This window comes from Epinephelus fuscoguttatus, linkage group LG18 (assembly GCF_011397635.1).
Source record: "Epinephelus fuscoguttatus linkage group LG18, E.fuscoguttatus.final_Chr_v1".
Classification (NCBI taxonomy): Eukaryota; Metazoa; Chordata; class Actinopteri; order Perciformes; family Serranidae; genus Epinephelus; species Epinephelus fuscoguttatus.
Window position 1 is genome coordinate 26,650,671 of NC_064769.1, and position 20,100 is coordinate 26,670,770.

The window sequence follows — 20,100 nt, forward strand, 5'->3', positions numbered from 1 at the left end:
GAGGAGGAGGGAGAGAGAAACAGAGAGAGGAGAAATTGGACAGGCACAGGTGCAGCCGACTGTGTATGTGTGTGTGTATTTTGGTATGTGTGTGTGAGTGTGTGTGTGTGTGTGTGTGTCTGTCAAGAGGTTTCGTGACTGCTCCTTTGAGTGTTCGCATTCCAGCACATCTGCTTTGGATGAAGCGTGGTAAACTCTGTGTGTGAGTGTGCGTGTGTGTGTGTGTGTGTGTGTGTGTGTGTGTGTGTGTCTGTGTGTGTGTAAGAGAGAGAGAGAGAGACAGAAGAGAAAACAAGATGGGAACAATTCCTTTATTGAGCGAAATACTGATTTTTTTTCTTGTTCCGTTTTCTGTCTGGCTCTCTGTCTGTGCAAGTGTGTGTATGAAGCTGTGTCAGTGACAAAGCTAAAAAGCAGAATTGTGTTTGTTGATATTTTAGCAAGCGCCTGGTCTTCCTTTCTTTTCCAAACTTGCTCGCTCTCTGGGTAGTTAGTTAATTTGTACGCCATTTGATCCGGAAGTGAAGCGTGATCCTGTTTGGATCTTCTCTCTCAGCAATGCCAGGCCCCTTCCATCCAGAGATTTTGAGCCAGAAACATTTGTGCATCATGTTCTGCAACACAGAGTTGAGTCTTTGCAAATCATTGAAGGAAAACTTCACTCCGCCAATGACCATTTGTATTTCAGTTACGCACCCTGCATTACATTGAATTTGTGAATTATATTATTCTTGCATACCTCCGATAATCGAAGAATCCAGAACAACCTAGTCTCACTCCAAAGTCGTCAAAATCCAGCACTTGGGCAGTGACTTGCGTCGTCAGGCACTGATGCAAACTAGCCAACGTCAGCTAACAGGAAACAAATTTAATATGGGCAATACTAAGATATCAACCATATAACATGTGTGGGGCTAAACTTGCCTCAATCCAACAGAAGTTATGAGGGCGAAAATGTTAGCATAACAATAGCAAATCAAGACCAACCCGGTTTTACTCCAGAGTTGCCAAAATCTGGTGCTTGGGCAGTGATTTACTGTATCAGACACTGACAAGAAAAGCTGTCCTTTAACATCAGCATGATATGCAGCTGATTGCTGTTATAGTTTAATAGCTTTCGATGGTGTCAGGAGGGAACGTGGCAGGACAAGAACAAAAGTTAAGGTGGCGAAAGTCTGAGTAGGGTGAGTGGGAGGGGTGATGGATGAGTCCAACGAACACTGACTTTCACCTGGGAGAGTGGTGTTCGTGTCCTGTAAGATTCTAAAGCCAACCCCTGTTCATTTTTTCTAACCTAACCATGTGCGTTAGTTGTTGGAGGAAAACAAACATTTGCGTTGTTGTTGTACCGACGTAATGCGTTTATTTTCAAGGAGACAGTATTTAAACTGTGAATTTCCTGTGAAAACAGAAGTGTATCTTGAAAGAAGACAATGTATGTAACAGGCAGAACATGGCGTCCCAGAACATCAACAACCAACGCACCCAGGGTACTTTTCACGTCAAGAATATGTTCTCCAAAAACTGGGGAAAATTTTGACAAATTTAAATCATAGGGGTCCATACAACTCATGCAGTATAATCCAACTCTTATTTATCCAGTTGTACGCTCAGTATTTCCCGAACAGCAGCCCTTCCTGTCTCTTAATGGTCTCTGTAAAGCCAGACTCCATTGAGAAAAACAGTAATTTTACCTTGCTGAACATGGGAGCTGTTGGTCTACCACTGCTGGTCTACCACTAACTGATCGAGGTAGTGGTAGACCAACAGATCTCATGTTCAGCAAGGTAAAATTACTGTTTTTTGTCAATGGAGTCCTGCTTTCCGTTCAGTTCTGCGTCAGGAGGTTCTGTCTGTTTGGGTTAGTTGCTCAGAAGTACTGAGCATACAACTGGATAAATGAGACTTGGATTATACTGCACAAGTTGCGTGAGAGTTTGTAAATGGGTATTTCAATATTGTTATCGTTCATTCATATATTTTCCACAACCAATTATCCTGTTGGGGGTCACGAGGGGCTGGAGCCAGTAGGGCAATTAGTTGCCAAATTTGCTTATCTGCTTCAGTGGTGGTATTTTATCTTTATTTTTTGTTCTTTGTATTTTCTTAAAATTGCCTCATTTTATTTTCTTGAATTCTGCATTGTTTTAAATAGGGGATCAATTCATCAACAGTTTTCTCAGTTTTTTGGATTCTTCGTTCACTAGAGGCATGCAAGAAAGGTTTTCATCATAATTCAGTGTAAGAGGGGCTGAGTAACGGATATACAAATGATCATCTGGGAGTTGAAGTATTCCTTTGATTGAGATGTGCAATATGGAAACAACTTGTTCAGCCACAAAATCACACAGTTTTGACCACTTTAATTGAGACATTGACATGTCATTCATGTCAAAAACAAAATATTTTTAAGCTCATCTTGACGACAGAATGTGTTTCTCGAAGTTTAGCAAGGTCAGAAGTACTGAGGAAGAAGAGCAGGAGGAGCTTCTCTTCTTCCTGCTCCTCTCTTTCTGTCAGAGCTGAGGAGCTGCCGGAGAAGGAGAGGCAGAGAGGTTGAACAGATGCTCCCCACATTTGGAGACAATAACGGAGAGAAGAAGCATCAAACACCAAACAAAGACAAAAAGCCTCCTTTTTCTTCCTTTTCTTTACTCTCTCCATTTTTCTCTCTTTTGTTTCCGTTTACTGTCTTTTTATCCTCGTCCAACTTTCAGCATCTCGCTTTGTTCCTTTTTATTATTTTTCCATTCTTTTTTCAGGCTCTCTCTAGCTGGACGCCTTCAGGGCCCAGCAGCATTACCACCACTGTCAACAAGTGAGAACTGAAACACTGCAGAGAAAATAAAGTTTCTGGTCTCGTCTTTTTTAATGTTGTGTTGATCCTTGAACATAATTTGCTCTCTTTTTCTCACTTAATTAGTTTCTAGTTGTTCTTCTGTTTGCTGATTTTTTTTCTGTTTTATAGATGTGGTGCAAATTTATCCTCTTTGAGTTTATGCTTTTCGGGTTTCGTGGCTGTTGATGAGCAGTTTAAAGATGTCAGTTTCGGCCCGTTAAATATTTTTCTGGCTTTTTCTTATGATACTAATTTTACTTTCGAGATAGAGTATGGAACACAATCTTCCAGAAAACATTTACAGGTGTTGGATCAAAATAGAACCTTAATTGTATTGAGAGCTAACAGAACAGTGTGTGTAGTACATCTAACTTTGTTTCTCTAATTAAAGTCCAGCTGCTGTTTCGGTTGTTTGTACCTGTGGGTTAGGTCAGTGAGTTGCACAGCTGGTTGCTCTTTCTGTGTGTGTGTGTGTGTGTGTGTGTGTCTGTGTGTTTTGTTGGCTCCATGAGGAATCAGTTTTCAGTGGAATGTGCCTTTATATTGTCTTCGTGTTGCCGGGGGCGACACAGAGCAAAGCTTTGATGCAATCTGTGATGTTCTCTCCCAATCCGTTAAACGTCATGGCGCGGCGGGAGGTTACACAACCGCTTCTACTGGATTCTATCAGGGTTTCTACTGTGGTGCAGATGATGGTTTTATACAACAGGCTGCACTGGTTCCTATTAGGAGGATCTGTCATTGTTCTGGAAAACAACAGGTTTAACTGGTTTGTATTAGGGTTCTAGGCAGGGAATTGGTTCTACTGGTTTCTATCAGGGGTCTGCTGTAATACCATAACTCTCTGGTTTGACTTGTTTCTATTGTACAGGACTAGTTCTTTCTACTGTGTTTCTATCATTGCATAGAAAACTGATTTGACTGGTTTTGATTGTTTCTATTGTTGTGCAGAAAAGTTAAACAATATAAACCAGTAAAACCACTTGTGTAGAACTCTGATCTGGAACAAAGTAGAAACAGAACAGACACTGCTCACGTTTTGGTCCCTATGTGGTAGAGAACTGATTCCATTGGTTTCTATTATGGTGCAATGTCACTGTTCTATTGTCTCTCTGTTGTGGTATAAAGACTTGGGACAGGTTGGACAAAGCACCTTAAGTTTTCTCCTTAAGTATGATGCTTAAGGCTTAATTTCTCCTAAGATGAGGGAACTCATTTACCATAGTAGAACGTTTGACTGCTTCATATAGTAATACAGAGATGGTTCCATTGAGTTCTAATGTGTTTCTGTTATCACACAGAGAACTTGTTTAACTGGTTCAAATGTATCTCCTATTACAGAACCAATCCATCTTATTTCCATTGTGTTTCTATTATGGTACAGATCATAATTTTACCCAACTAGTTCCACTGATTTCTATTGTGTTTCCATGACAGAATGGGTTTGACTGTTTTTTTCACTGACCCTGTTTACACTTGATTTTATGATGTGTTTCAGTTATCTGATCCCACGCTGATAGCTGAGACACATCGTAGATCACGTCTGTGTCTATCATACTTGCCAGCTGACCACTTGTGTTCAGATTTTGTTGCTGTATACGTCACTTACGCTGGAAGGTCAAAGGGTTCCTCTCATAGTTATTAAACCCGGACTCTCACCAGTCATGTCAGCGGTTGTTTCGGTACAGCTGGAGGTATCGCTGTCAACAGAATTCAAAACATCTCGTTCCATAGTGCATAGCAGGTAGTCACGCAAGTTATCGAACGTTGACATGCTGCCATTGTCCTGTTTTACACCCGGTATTAACATGTATCTTGGTCTGATCCGATCAGAAGTCGACAGCACTAAATACACGTGTAAGCAACCAACAAAACACATTGTGATTCGATCACTCAAGCCACTTGCCAAGATGGTCTGGGATACATTTGATCAGATATTTTTTGTTGTGTATGTGCTAATGCGTCCTGAGGACTATGTCACCAGTGCAGGATGTGGTGGTTGTTTTGGTGACAGCATGCTAAGGCTCTACAACTTGCCCATTTTACAATTAGTTGGACAAAGTGTTGGGTGACTGTCCATCATGTTGCTGACAGCGATATCTCCTGCTGAACCAACACAACCAAGCACCTAGCAAGAATGTGCTCATAAATCTGCATAGCCCCCCTCGACCTTCTAAGTGATGTAGGTAGTAACAAAATCTGCACACAAGTGTGAACAGCGATTTGTCTCTGCTGTCTAGTTTTGTTCAGATCATCAAAACACATGTTAATACCAGGTGTAAGCAGGGTCACCATCACGTAATGTATTGCATCAGGATTCATCAATGGTTACACTACAAAAGACACGTGATCAAATGTGTCCAGACCACCTCAGCAAGTAGTTTGAGTGATTGGATCTCAATGCGTCTCGGTGGTGATTTACAGTTTTATTTAGAGCTGTCTGCTTGTGATCGGACAGAGTCGTTGGCACATAACAACCACTTTGCAGCGGTAGTTCTACATCTGTATGTTTTTCGATACATACATAGAGAACTGGTTCAATGTGGCTCCTAAACTGCACAAAACTGGTTCCAACGGTTTCTGCTGTAGCACTGAAAACTCATCGGACTAATTTCTGTTCTGTTTCTACTGTGATTCAGATCAAGATTTTACATAACTGGTCAGATTGGTTTCTTTTATGACTGTTGTGGCACAGAGATGTGGTTTGGCTGTTTGTGCTTTACATCAGCGCACAGAATTAACTCTCACACCTGGTTTGACTGGTTTCGGTTCTGTTTCCATTGACATAAAAATCCCAATATTCTCAACCAACTCTACAGGGATTAAAGCAGGCAGTAACTATTAAACATAAGGAAGTGTACAAGGTCCTGAGACATGTTGTGGAAAATAGCTGCATGTGAAGGTTATTGATCGGACGTCATTGGCCTCTATTGTGGCTCTCATTATTTTTCTCTGGTTTTCGGTTTCCAAGTTGTCAGTGAAATGACAACACCGTCAAGGGTGTTTCTGATTGGCTCGAGGTCAGCCCGCTAACTGTGGGAATACTGATACTGCCGAGTGTGTGAGTGTGTTTTACAGACTGCAGGAAGTGAGGTTGTTATTGTGTCTCTCTACATTCCTCAGATTTGAACACACACTGCACCTGTTCCTGTCTGTCTATAACACACACATAAGCACACACACACACACACACGTACATAAACACACATGCACAGGGAGGCATTCACACACAAATCACAGCCTTTCATCACCAGTCGAACAACACATTCAATGGGAAAATATGCGTGCACGATGTGAGACATAAATCTAAATATTTTCAACAGGAACAACACAAGCATGTGTGTGTGTTGTGTGTGTGTGTGTGTGAATTTTGTTGTACAGGCTTTGGGTCAATAAATGTGGTTTTATCATCAGAGCACAAACTCAGTTCTCAGAGGGGAAGGGGAGGAGGAGGAGGAAGTTTGAGGGGATTTTAGTTGGGCTCTAATGACATCTACAGACACTGTGTGTGTGTGTGTGTGTGTGTGTGTGTGTGTGTGTGTGTGTGTGTGTGTGTGAGTGAGTGAGTGCGGATACTAAAGGATTTGGATCCTTAAAACTTCTGCAAGGTGCATTGTGGGAAGGTATCCGCATCTCCAAGCTGATTAGCTTCTCTTAGCACTTAACATTAGTGTATTTAAGATTGTGAATTTGTGTGTGTGCGTGTGCGCATGTGTGTGTGGGTGGATGGGTGGGTGTTTCCTGACCTCAGTCTTTCATTCCCACAGTTCCCAGTGTTCCTTGCTACTCAGATATCCTGATTGTTGTGGTATTTGTTGCTGTCTCTGCGTCTTCCCGCGAGCCGTGGTTCTCAGGAAGTAAACGCAGTCGACACCAGGCTATTCTCTGGAAATGAGCAGTTAACTGTCTACAACAAAACACTGTGTACTTGATTTTGGTGATCATCTTTAGGCAGCTATTGGCCAAAACGTACTGGAGTTGTGTAATCCATCAGATTAAACATCAAATCTGACTTAATTACATGGTAATGCAGTTAAAGTACATATTAATTCGGAATGTTGGCGTCCCTTTCCATCCCATACATGTATGGAAACTAAAGGATGTCTCAAAGCTCAGCAACCCTATTGGATGATACCAGTGAGGGTTTTTTTTCTACAATGTCACACATGGCAACTATGATGAGGTCAAGCTTAGGAAAATGTCATGGTTATGGCAAACTATGGTTACAGAAATCCCACCTGAACCTGAACCTGAACACACCTAACCAGGATGTTGTGTGTGTGATCAGAAATAAAAGAAGTAGTGGCTGTTTATCAATTTGGATTGTTTTGGTGTGAGTTGGTGTGAGATTGTTGGAGATGTCGGCTCTGTAGGTGTCTGCCTTCTCTCCAGTATAATGGAACAAGATGTCACTCAGCTTGTGGTGCTCAAAACGCCAAAAAAATAACATCTGTAAAACTCAACAGTGATGTCTCTTTCCAGAAACCATGATCCGGTTACTCAGGATAATCCACAGACCTTGTTGTGAGCAGTTTCATGTTGGAACTATTTTCTTTCTACTGAAATACACCTGCCAACCGTATCACCGTGCAGAAGGAAGCGTGCATCTACTGCTAGCTCGCTAGCTAAAGTTACAGCTTAGCCTAGGAGGAAGCCGTTAATGTTATGTCTTGCACTATCACGAGCATGGGCCTTCCATCCATGAGTAGATGCACTCTTCCTTCTGCATAGTGATACAGCAGCTGTTTTTCAGCAGACAGAAAATATTTCCAACATGAAACTGCTCACAACAAGGTCTGTCGAAGCAAATGCAGCGATTATAAACCAGCTTAGACTGTAATTTTTCCTCCAACCATTTGCACGCCCAGCTTTTTGCTGCAGGAAAAAAAGGTATGAAGCACAGATTGTGAGTTTTAAAGTTGCAAGAGTCTCTTAGATTCCTTCTGTAATTGTGTCCTGAAGATCTTTCACCTTTAAGGATACGGGATAGTAGCGCAAAGGAAATCAGATTTTTTTTTTCCTCGCTCAGAAGTAAAGCTGAAAGATTGAGCGGAGAAACATGCTTTTAGTGATCTGAAAAAAGGTCAGTTTTTCGTTTGACAGAAACAGTTTGAGGCTGTTTTCTGTTTTTAATCATTTCTCTCAGGGAGTGTGGGAAGTGAGATGATGTTTTTTATAATGCCCCCAAGTGTTGTTTTTTTCTTCCATCTTTTTCTTTTATTTCTTCTGTCTGTGTTTTATCATCAGATTTTCTCTTTACGACATCTGTGTTCCATCCGTATGCAAATGCTCTAAAGTTAACAAAGCAGCCCATGTCTTTTTTAGGGGATCGAGGTAGATTAGGTGTAGCTGTGGCGGAGCGGGTCTTTCATTTTGATGTGAGTCAGTGAGGGAGACAGAGAGAGGGAAGAGCGCTTTCAACAGCTGTTCCAGGGTTTGCGTCATGCGGCGCAAGCTCGCGTCATGGCTGAGTGTTCGCACGCTATGCACACACACACACACTCACATATACACACACAGAGGCATGCTGTGGGGACCCCCAGTCGAAGGCATGACCAAACACAGGCATTGTGTTCTCATGCAGCCGCTGTGTTGCTGAGGAAGAACGTCACCTGCTTTGAGTGATGACAGGCTGCTGGTTCTGCTCGCAGTCTCACGTTTTACTGCATGTTTGCTGCATGACTGCTGCGCTGCTGCCCCTCCGAGACGAGTCTCACACGAAGTCACCGCTTTGTTCCTCTTTTAGTCAAACTACTCTGAATGAGAGGAGAGACGAAGAAAAATTAGTCAGAAAATATGTCATTAGTCTTTAGTACTCGTTGAAGCGTAAGTGGTGGGCACTGGAGATGCTGTCAATGCGGTTACCATGGTCACCATTGTAGATTTAATGTTTTCAATAGTATGGTTTGACAGAGTTTAAGTGTGCAGTGAATTTAGTTTTGCAAAGTAAAGGAAAAAAGTTTTCAAATGTTATATGCTATATATGTGTGTGTGTGTGTGTGTGTGTGTGTGTGTGTTTTTGTGTAAAGATTATGTTTAAATATTGTTTTTTAAAGAAGATTTTAAATTAATATAAACTGAAATATTCATAGATTTTTTTTATATTAATATACATAGGATATACTATATATCTTAGGTTGAAAAAAAATTAAATATATATATTTTCAACTTTTTTCTTTTTAGAAGCGTGAAATTATTCGTCTAAAAATTATGAAATATATGTAAAAAAAAAATTCTTCTTTTTAAAGAAATGAAAAATGTAATTTGTATTATTTAGAAAATGTAAAACAAAACAATTTACAAACTTTATTTACATAGCTTTGCTAGGTTAGAAAATAAAAGTAATTTATTAAAAGTGTGTGCAGGTTAAAAATAGCAGTGTATATATCAGAGAAGTTTTTATCTTTTTTTAAAAAAAAAAAGGTTAACTTAAAATACAGCAACATAAAAAGTTCTAGGCTTCATTAAAAAAAATTTAAAGTGTACAAACTTGTCGCCTAATATAAGCTTGTTTTATAAATAAGCTAAATAAGCACATTTTGTACAAAATAAAAGTAAATCTATTCGATATAATCTTTTAAACTTATTTTAAAATAAATGTTATAAGTTTAAAACCAGTGTTCTTTATTTTTTTGGCAACCAAAATATGTGTGTATTATTGACAAACTGATATTAGTAATAGAGCAGAGCAGATTTCTTTTAGTTTGAAAAGAAAAAGCAACAAACAGTCACCGCTCAGGAAGTGTGTTCTTGCAGTCAGGTGAGGGAAGGGGGTGATGGTGACGTCTGAGGTAACGAGAGAAGTGTCAGTCATCTGTTCAAACCTATTTGAGATGACGTCCGTCTGAAGCTAAGCCTCAGCCCGCTGAGCCTCAACTTGTGTTTGCCTGCGAGCTTTTGATGTGAACAAGTTGTTTTTTGATCAGAGCACAGACTCCTGAGTGACGATGTGTGTTTCTGTGTTTGTGTTGCAGGTGTACGCTCCGTCTGCCAGTACAGCAGACTACAACAGGGACTCACCGGGTTATCCCTCCTCCAAACCTCCTAGCGCTGGCTTCCCAAGCTCATTCTTCATGCCAGGTACTCATGCATGCACACACACACACACACACACACACACACACACACACACACACACACACACACACATACATACACACACACACACAGATCCGTCCCATTCCTGAGCTCAATGTGGATTCTGGATCACAAACGATGTGAAAGATGTTCTCATTCCAAAATCCTCTAAAGATTTGAGTCGTACATTTTATTTGTTATTAGAACAGCTACCCAGATATGGTATTTGTCTGTTGCTGGAGCGAACAATAAAGACAAGGTTTTTGCTTGCAAATTTTGAGACTGATGTGAACGCTGCTTTCACATTAAACATGAAGGTGCGACGCTGCACAGAACAACACCTTTACTTTGACCTTAGTGTGTGGCTGTGTTCTCCTGATGTGCAAAACACGTGTCTAACAGCATTCATTGACAGGGAGTAGAAGTCAGGAGAGTTAATTTTGTACATCTCTGAACTTCAGGAGATATGTACTCTTGTATCTGTGGACTCAAAAAACAGCACGCACATCCAAAAGCGATAAATACTTGGGGCTGGACAGAAGAACATATACAAAGATACAAAAACAGGTCCCAGCACCAGAAACCGCTCCATTTGGAAATATAATTGTATCACCACATGTGACGTTTTGGGCACCAGCCCTTCATCAGACATGAACAAGATAAGGAGATCGCCCAACAGATCATATGATAACACGTGTAGCTATACAGAAACAGACCACAACACACTGCAAAACCAGTACAAAATTATACCACAAGAAGTGTCACCTTGAATATCACATGACTGAAACATCAGGTAAAAAAAAGATGTCATAATGACATGCAAATTCAAGGTGACATTGTAGAAGATATTTTTATAATTCATATACGTTAAATTTTTGGTTTGAGTTGAAGGTGTGAGAAGGAATAGTGTCAGTAACATTGTTAACACCGTGCTACATTACAGAGAAATACAAACCGTACTAATGAACCTTCATTAATATAGGCCTATATTTTATCTACAAGTGCACGTCACACACTGAGCGAGCCACCTGTTGATGACGCTGTCGACAAAGCAGTAATGATTGTGCTAAGTGGCTAATGGGCATGTAGCTACTTCCATGTTTCAGATGATACGTCATGTTTGTAGTCGACCAATGAAGACGAGTTTACATATCACCTTGGGTTTGTCCTTCACCTTCTCAAAATGATCCCACACTTTGGATTTCCTGCCCGACATGTTATTAACTAGCCTGTGGAATAACCGCAGGTACCAGTCCTGGAAATTAACATGACTCCTGTCTGACTGCTGAGCGTGGACACTTCCTGTGTCTGTTCTTTCAAATTAAATTCCCACATGGTCCAGTCATACAGGTTTTAATTCATTTTGATAAGGCGCAGCTCATAATAGTTCCTTATGAACATACACTAGTTTAAAGGAATACAATACATACTGCAAAATGTATATTAATTACTCAGCGCATTTGTGAAGGAAACTTCTGCATGCCACCAGGGTGAACGGAGAATCCAAAACATTTTCATGAATTTAAGTCACAGACAACCATGCTTAACCACTATATCAAAACATCTGTTTGCAAACTCTCGTGCAACTTCTGCAGTTAAATCCAAGTCTCATTTATCAAGTCGTGTGCTCAGAGCGTCACAAACACATGCAGTTTTGCTAAAACATTATAATTTATAACATCAGTACAAACTGTCTCATGCTGTCAAGTAGCGTGCCGACGCACACGTGCATTTGAGCTCAAAAGCATGCACGTCCTCATGTATGCTCAGGGGCGGAAGTGTTTTACATTGTAAAGTTTAGTGAAAATGCATGTGTTTGAGGAGCACTGAGCATAAATGAGACTTGGATTATACTGTGTGACAGTTTGTAAATGGATGTTTTAATGCAGTATTGTTTTTCTGGATTCTTCTTTCACTGTGGAGGCATGAAAGAAAAATGTTTTCATAACAAAGTCAATGTAACGCGGGGTGATAACTGATATACAAATGGTCATGTTGCGGGTGAAGTATTCTGTCAGTGTTTGTTCATGTGTGTTCAGACGAAACACAGTGACTTTTCACCATGTTTCGATGACATAAATTGGACTGCTGGGGAGCATTTTCAGTCTGTTTATTGACTGCTCAGATTGATTTAAACCCTATATTTCCCACCAGAATGTCTCTTCTCCCCTCTCACCTGGGGGTCTTTCATGTTTATACACACAGACGTGGATAAAAGTCCCAGAAATCAAGTTTGTCCGGCACAGTTCTGAGTTAACCGGGTTATTCTTAAACCTGAAGAAGGAAACCAGGTGTCCTATTTACATGGATGTTTTCTGAAATCAGGTTGCAGCATAAAGTGGGTCAGATTACCAAACTGCATGTAGACAAACTGAGTGAGTCACAGGAAGGTTTGACAGCACTGAGAAACCTCAGTGTGTCTTTACCTTACAGCCTGCATGGAGAACCAACTGATCTCAAACCAGCATACATCACACGTACCTGATTCTTTCTCTCTGTGTCTCCCTATCAGACGGTCACCACAGTGGCGATCCCTGGAGCAGCAGTAGTAGCAGTATGAGCCAACAGGGTTACCACGGCAGCATGCTGGGGGGCGGGAACTCAGCCCATGGCCCCGCCCAGAGCTCCTCCTACTGCGGGATTCACCCTCACGACAGATTGGTGAGCAAAACTGTCACTTACAAAGTATGCAAACACCGGGGTCTGTACAGGTGGTACTTCCCTTTCAGGAAGTCATTCCATGGATTAAATGTAAAGACTTTCTACAACATTTCATACCTTAGCTGAAACATTTCAATAGCGCCCACGTTAGCGTCTACGTTGGTTTTTTGGGGGGGGGAGGGGTTTAAATGGAAGACAGTGTTAAATACATTTTGCTGTGTTCAGGAAAAGCTATCGAGAGTCAAAGGTATGCCCTCAAAAATGAAAAATAAAAAGTAATAGATTATTATTGTCACTGTGAGGTATAAATGAAATACGTTGGGGTTTTTTTTAGGCAACCCAGTCTCACTCGGAAGTCGTCGAAATCCGGTGCTTGGGCAGTGACTTGCAAAGTCAGACGCTGATTTAAAAAAGCTGTCCTTTAACTTCGGCATGATATGCTGCTGGTTGCTGTTATAGTTTAACAGCGCTCAGCAGCCTCAGAGGGAAACGTGGCAGGACAAGAACAAGAGTTAAGGTGGCAAAAGTCAGAGTAGGGCTGATGCGAGGGGTGGTGGATGAGTCCAGCAATCACTGACTTTCACTCAGGAGCGCAGCATTCATGTCCTGTAGGATTATAAAGCCAAACCCTGTTCTTTTTCCCTACACCTAACCACGTGCGTTTGTTGTTGGAAATGTCAATTTGCAGTGTTGTACCGACGTAGCGCTTTTATTCTGAAAGAGACTGTATGTAAACAGTAAATTTCCCGTGAAAACAGAGGTGTATTTTGAAAGACAACAATGCATGTAACAGGCAGAACCTGACATAGCGTCCCACAGAACGTCAACAACCAACGCACCCAGGGTACCTTTCATGCCGTATCTGGACGTGGAAAATCCATGACCAAACGTCAATATGTGACGAAGTCAGAGTGAGAATGTGTTGTTTTAGGAGACATTTGAGCTCTGGTTGACCTCCTTCTTATATTTTGTCATCAGTATTAGTCAAATAACTTTTTAGAAATTGTTTGTACACTTGTGTTATGATATTTTAACTGTAAAAACTAAACATCTCCTCCTAGAATTCATAATATTACGGTGTTATCTGTATGATAAAAAGTATATTATCAATATATTTTGTATGTAAAATGTTTAAAATACAAAGGATAAATATTTTCATTCATTCCTGACCTTGAAATAGTAATTTATCTGGAGGAAAAAACAAAGATTTACATGCTTTTCCCGTAACTTTCAACTGCATCTCACGAGATCATAACATGGCCATAATAAAGCCAATAAGTTCGAAGATGAATGCGGTCTGAGCAAGGGGGCTGATAGTATAGGGTAGGAAGTAGGGAAGGGGCCATTGTCTCCGTCCTGCCCGATTGTATACTTCTGGCCTACATTCGTTTTAAGTCACGGATTGCTGGAGTGATCCTATCACAAGATGATCTCTACTTCTTTTATTGGCTTGTTTATTTGGCTTATTTGTGTTACCTGAAGCTTAATCATTAAAGAATAAGGTAATTCTGCCATTAAAGACAAAAACTTCAACTGAGTCATTGTTTGACCAATCCTGGAACCCACTGCTTATCATCTGACGCCAGTAAAGCCTCTGGGGGCGAGGGCCAATTTTCGGGAGATCAGGTGTAGCCAGCAAATATCCGAGCCAGACTTCCTCTTCCGTGTGCCGGCTGTTTTGGCTTATCTCTATAAACAGATATCTACATATGACTGCAGACACATTTTTAAAAAGCTAATATAAAGCTATAATGTCAGACAATAGCCGATGGGTTCTGAGACTGCATTTCTTTATCCCACGCACTCTGCCTCTTGACATGGACTTATTACCTACTGTTCAAACGGGATTGGTCAGCACTATTCTGACTTCAAATGGAAACCAGAACACTTCAGATACACTTCGGTTGCTAATCTGTCAAAGGTCATTAGATGGCAATTCTTTCAAACTAAAGCTCTCTTTACTTTCCAGTGTTTATCACCACTTCCTTTTACTTTTATTCCCCTCCAACGTAATGTTGTAGTTTGTTCTTTTCTTCTTAAAGTTTCATATAGTTGTGTCCGTTTCTCTGCAGAGCTACCCGTCTCACTCGTCTGCAGATATCAGCTCCAGCCTTCCTCCTATGTCCAGCTTCCACCGAGGGGGAGGGAGCGGGGGAGGTGGCAATCACTACAGCACCGCCTCTTGCACCGCCTCAACCAACGGCACAGACAGCATCATGGGTAAGACACCTGTGTGGATATTATGTCTGGAAGCAATGTGTAACAAGTAATGGCGTGCTTTGTTTTTAAAATTGAGTGAAATGATTTTGGATGATTGATGCTTGTTGATGTGACCTGGTTCCTATCAAGGGTTAGCCTCACTGCTTAACCCACTATGGTCACAAACTCTGCGGATGAAGCCATCAATTTCATCCAGGCTCAAATATCTGTCAGTTATTGGATGGATTACCTTGGAATTTGGTACAAGGTCACAAGAGGATGAATCCTATTTACCTTGATGAACAGCTGATTTATTTTATTTATTTATTTTTTTTTACCATGAAGCAGATTTTTGTGTTTTAGTAAAATGTCTTTACACCTATGTACCTATCCACACTTGGTACATGTATTCACGTACCGCTCTGGATGAAGTATAATCGCTCTGGTGATCCTCCTGACCTTCTTTCTAGCACTAAATACACAACCCTGATTCCGAAATAGTTGGGATGCTGTGTAAAATGTAAGTAAAACAGAATGAAATGATGAGTAAATCCTTTTTAACCTACATTCAATTGAAAACAGTACAAAAAAGTTTGGACAGGAGCTTGTGTTTGGTAACTGAGGACACTAATTGTTGAAGTTTTGAAAGTGAATTTTTTTTGTCTTTGTCAAGATTTAAAGACTGTCTGTGCGGAAGAATGGGCCAGAATCCCATCTGAATACTGCAACAGATTAGTTTCTTCATACAGGAAGTGTCTTGAAGCTGGCATTGCAAACAAAAGCTTCTCCAAGTATTGAATAAATTTCAGTTTGCGTGTTCAAAACTTCTTTCCTGTGTCATCCCACTTTATTGCGCATCATTTTTAAGGATTAAAATGTTGTGATTTCTTTATCTGTGTAGTTCTGTTGAGTTAATACCAAAGTCTGGTACAAATTTCATGTGAATAGTAAGAAAAGAATAATAGAAAAAATGTTGACATTTTGAATGCTCATTTCCCCCATTGTATTTCCAAAAAGGATTTGTTTTATCTTTTTATGTATGTTTTACACAGCGTTCCACATTTTTGGAATAAGGGTTGTATTACAAATTAAAGGGGAACACCACCTAAATTGAGAATTCCAGTATGTTATTTCCATGGCCTAGGAAAGTTCAATCCATATTTGTGAACATGAGCTACTCCCACTCGAAGCCAGAAACTAGAGAAGGAAGTCTCAAACTTGTGAGCTGTTCTGTAGACAATGAATGGGAGACTGTTCTTGTGGACACACAGAATGTTTATTTCTTTCTTTTTTTACCCATATCTTTTGTAGTGTTCTCAATTCTGAAACAGAAAATGTACATATACCCAGAACATAACCCTGGGGGTTCTCAGTGTCCTCTGGAACATCTGTCCCAATTCATTGTCAATGGAGCATCTCCAGACTTTATACCCTATCACAATAAGTTTGCGTTTTAGCACACTAGCTTTTGGTTTTGGGAGAGAGTTGTTCATGTTTATTAATGTTTTTGGTCTGTCTTAGTCCAGTGGTTCCCAACTGGCCCAGCCACGGGGTCCTCAGTCATTAGTTCACGGTCCACACAGTTCAGTACATTCAGCATCTCTCTATGTCAAGTAGCGGTCCGTCAGTCACTCACTCTACAGCAGGAAACGGCACTTCAAAATAAAAACTCTGCCGGAAATTCACTTTCCTTAAAAATGAAGTGTGTTTTTTACAAAGTTGACATGGTTGCGAATCACTTGCAGTCCATTCAGAATGGACTCGCAACTCACTAGTTGGGAACCACTGTTTTTGACCATAGAAATAACATATATAAATTTTGAAAAAGGACGTCATTCCCCTTTAATGAGATTCCCCTCAATGCCTTGCTTTTATTTGTATTTTGTGCCAGTTATAAAACATTAGCATGTTAACACATTAAACTAAGATGGTCAGCGGGCTAAACATTACACCTGCTAAACATCAGCATGTTTGCTAACGTTAATGTTTAGCTGGAAGCACTAATGTGTCTAAGTACAGCCTCAGAGAGCTTGTTAATCCATTTGTAGTATGTGATTACTGATGTGAGGCCACATGTTCGTGTCAAGGTGTTTTTTAATTATTTGAATGCCTATAAACCAGTTATTTTTGGGTTATGGGTGACAGAGCTGTAGACTTAAGACTGCAGACTTGATTCAGACTTAAGTGACAACAACGGGGACTCAAGACTTGACTGCTGACTTTGATTTGACTTTGAGACTGCACTTAACGCTTGACTCCCCAAAGACTTGACTTTTCCCAAATACTTCAGCAGTCTCTGTTGTGTGTGAGCTCTCATTATTATCATAAACCATCTGTAGCACCTTTTACTCATGGACAAGATTAATTAAGTGTAAAAGTAACTGATCATTTTGATGTTTTCATCTTGGATTGATGACTTGGATGCACTCGCTGTGTTTGTGTTTTGACTTTGGAAAACCAACAGAGGAGCTACTTGAAGTCACTACTTAAAAGACAACATTACGGGTCCTTTCTAGTCAAAGACCACATTTTAATTTACGGCCACATAACCAGTGATAACTGTCCCCGCTGTGATTAGACTCAGATGATTTAAACCACTTAAAAACCGAACGTCAGTGTCAGGGGAGAAGGCGAGCAGTCAGAAACTGAAGGTAACTGAATTGAGAAAAGCACTTGTACTCCTTTTTGGCTCGACCTTGACATCACTGACACACACACAGACACACACACGCACACACAGCATGCCATATGGACCCCTTGCTTTGAGTTCCATAGAACAAATAGGACAGCAATAAGAAACAGATTGAAAGTTTGTTTTCATGGGAAGACATCTCCAACATTCCACAAAGATAGCACACACACTCCCACCCACACACACACACACACACACACGCACATGCACACATACGCACACGAGCCCCAGCAGATGAGTGTAAACACAACATGAAGCTAATAAAAAACATGCCGCTGTTGTTTAAATGTAAACTCATGATACACGTGTGTGCACACATGAACGCTTAAACAGGGACGCACAGTGTTTACAGCCGTTTCTCTGCATTGGTCTGTGCAAGTAAACAAGTGTCTTGTGTTTTTACAGAGAGCAGCAGCTGTGGTCACTATGGATTCATGTCAGTTGCAATTGATTTTAATAACGATCACTTAAACATTTTCTCTATCAACAAAATAACAGTAAGTCCAGCCAGCTCTGTGTCGTGCAGCAGGTGGTGCAGCCTTAAGGTGACTAAGCTAACGCACAGACCTGTTGGCTAGCTCGACAGTGTTGGCAGTGTCTATACCGTGGTTGAGGCATTATGTTTTCCAGTTGTCTCTCCTTCTATTTGTCCAGTGTTATCTCAAGAATGCATTGAGGGAATTTTCTCAAATGTTGCAAAAACATCCACTGCGACTCAAGAATGTAGTGATTAGATTTTAGCCTCTTAAAAAACAATTTTGGCCATAACTCAAGAAATCGTAGGCCAGTTACTACAAAATCTCACAGAAATGTCCAGGGAGGTTAAAATGATGAAGTGATGGCATTTTATATCCACAAGGTCATAGGTCAGCTTCTCTATGACATCATAATGTTCTCAAAAAAAACATGTCTCAGGCCATTATTCAACTCCGTCACTAAGGAACTGAAGGGATATTTGGTTAGATGCAGAATTTGAGACACTAATCTTTGATTTCCTCCTTGAAACTGTGATAATTAAGTAATGAGATGTATTATTGGATAGGACAGACAGATATTAGGCTTAACTTTTAATGGTGTAGTTTATTTAACGATTTGCTGTTTTTCCTCATCTTAGATTAAATCAGATCAGATATCTTTGGATTTAAAAAACAAGACATTTGAAGAAGTCACTTTTGACTTTAGTTATTCGTTTTTTACTGTTGTCTGACCAGCAGATTAAGTGATAATGAAAACTACTTACTTCAGTGGACATTCTGATTTTTTTTTCTTCTTTTTTTCCCTGCAAATGACGTGAATCCATCCTGACCACAGCTGCTGTTTATTTAATTGAATTTTACTTTATTTTATTTTATTCTGTTTTATTTTGCTTTATTGTTGTTGTTTTTTTAATTTTTATTTTATTTTCTGTATTTATTTATTTATTTGTTTATCTATTTAATTGTTTAATTATTTATTTATTCATTTATTTTTGCATTTATTTATTGATTTTTTCAACACATTTCCCTTTTTTAGCTCATGGAAAATATTTAATTCTCAAAAGAGAGGATGCAGTGTCATTTGAAGTCCAGTGGCTTGCAGCTTGGTCATGTACTCCAATGAACACCACTGGTGGGAAGCTGGTGAGGGATCATGTCTTCATCACTGCACCACCAACTCCAGTTTCACAAGATTTTGAGAATGTAGTGTGTTTACTCTGTATACATGTTAGATTAGTATACTTTAAAAAAAATCAGCATGCATCCTAAAAAAAAGAAATGCCCGAGTTACTGTTGTGCTGTTGATGGTCCAATAATGCAGTGCTCACAGGAAATAGAAGAGTTACTCCCAGCTGCAAAAAACAATTGTGCATGGTGATGAGACAGCTCCAAGAAGGAGAAAGAAACAATAAATCTTCATTTCCTGTTGATACATAAGGTTGAAATACATTGATCAATTGTTTAACTGTAGAAACAGTGTTCTATGAAAACTAGTAATAATATGTAATACGTGATTGGAACACAGCAAAGGAATTACATTTTAAGCATAGAGCAAATGAGTAAATAAAAAATAGATAAAACTAAAACTGTCCCAGTAAAAAAACAGATTTAATAACAATATGATTTTACACATAAGGTTTAAAAAACAATACAGAATAAAATGACAAAACATTAGTCTTTGATGGACACGGACAGAAAACCTGAAAAATCTGTTTCATCTCCTGAATGCGCTCCTCCTTTGCAGCTATAAGCTCTCATTTATGAAAAAGATTTTCTCCTGCACATGTTCTAAATTATGCGTCAAGTCAGGATACAAGTGTGTGTGTGCCTGTGTGTATGTGTGTGTAGCAGTAATCCCTTGGATGGTTTACTCGGCCAGTGGTATGGCGTGAGTGAGACATGAAGCTTTAACCCCAAAACATATGCTGCTTCCTGTCTCTCTCTCTTCTCTTTCTGTCTCTGTCTCTCTTTCTCTCTAACAGCTTAAAGAAGTCCAGTCCTGCCAATTTCTGTAATGGATTCATTTGCCATGAAAGGATGTGTTTTTGCCGTGCTGTGTGTGCGCGGCGTGCGCGTGTCTAACTTGTGTGTGCGAGCGTAAACTTTCCATCTGGGATCTGCTATCAGGAGAGATGAGCTGTGAGCATGTCTCTCTG

General features: G+C 40.1%; 1 protein-coding gene across 16 annotated transcripts in view; it reads left to right on the forward strand.

Annotated features, from left to right (window-relative positions):
- The window catches only part of LOC125878605 (transcription factor 4-like), a 306,833-nt gene that overhangs the window by 236,552 nt on the left and 50,181 nt on the right, over nucleotides 1–20,100 (forward strand). For all 16 annotated transcript variants that reach the window (XM_049559908.1, XM_049559905.1, XM_049559898.1 and 13 more), the window contains 3 exons: nucleotides 9,814–9,919; nucleotides 12,429–12,577; nucleotides 14,650–14,797. In XM_049559908.1, the coding sequence (XP_049415865.1) occupies nucleotides 9,814–9,919; nucleotides 12,429–12,577; nucleotides 14,650–14,797 (403 nt within the window). The remainder of the gene's footprint in view (nucleotides 1–9,813; nucleotides 9,920–12,428; nucleotides 12,578–14,649; nucleotides 14,798–20,100) is intronic.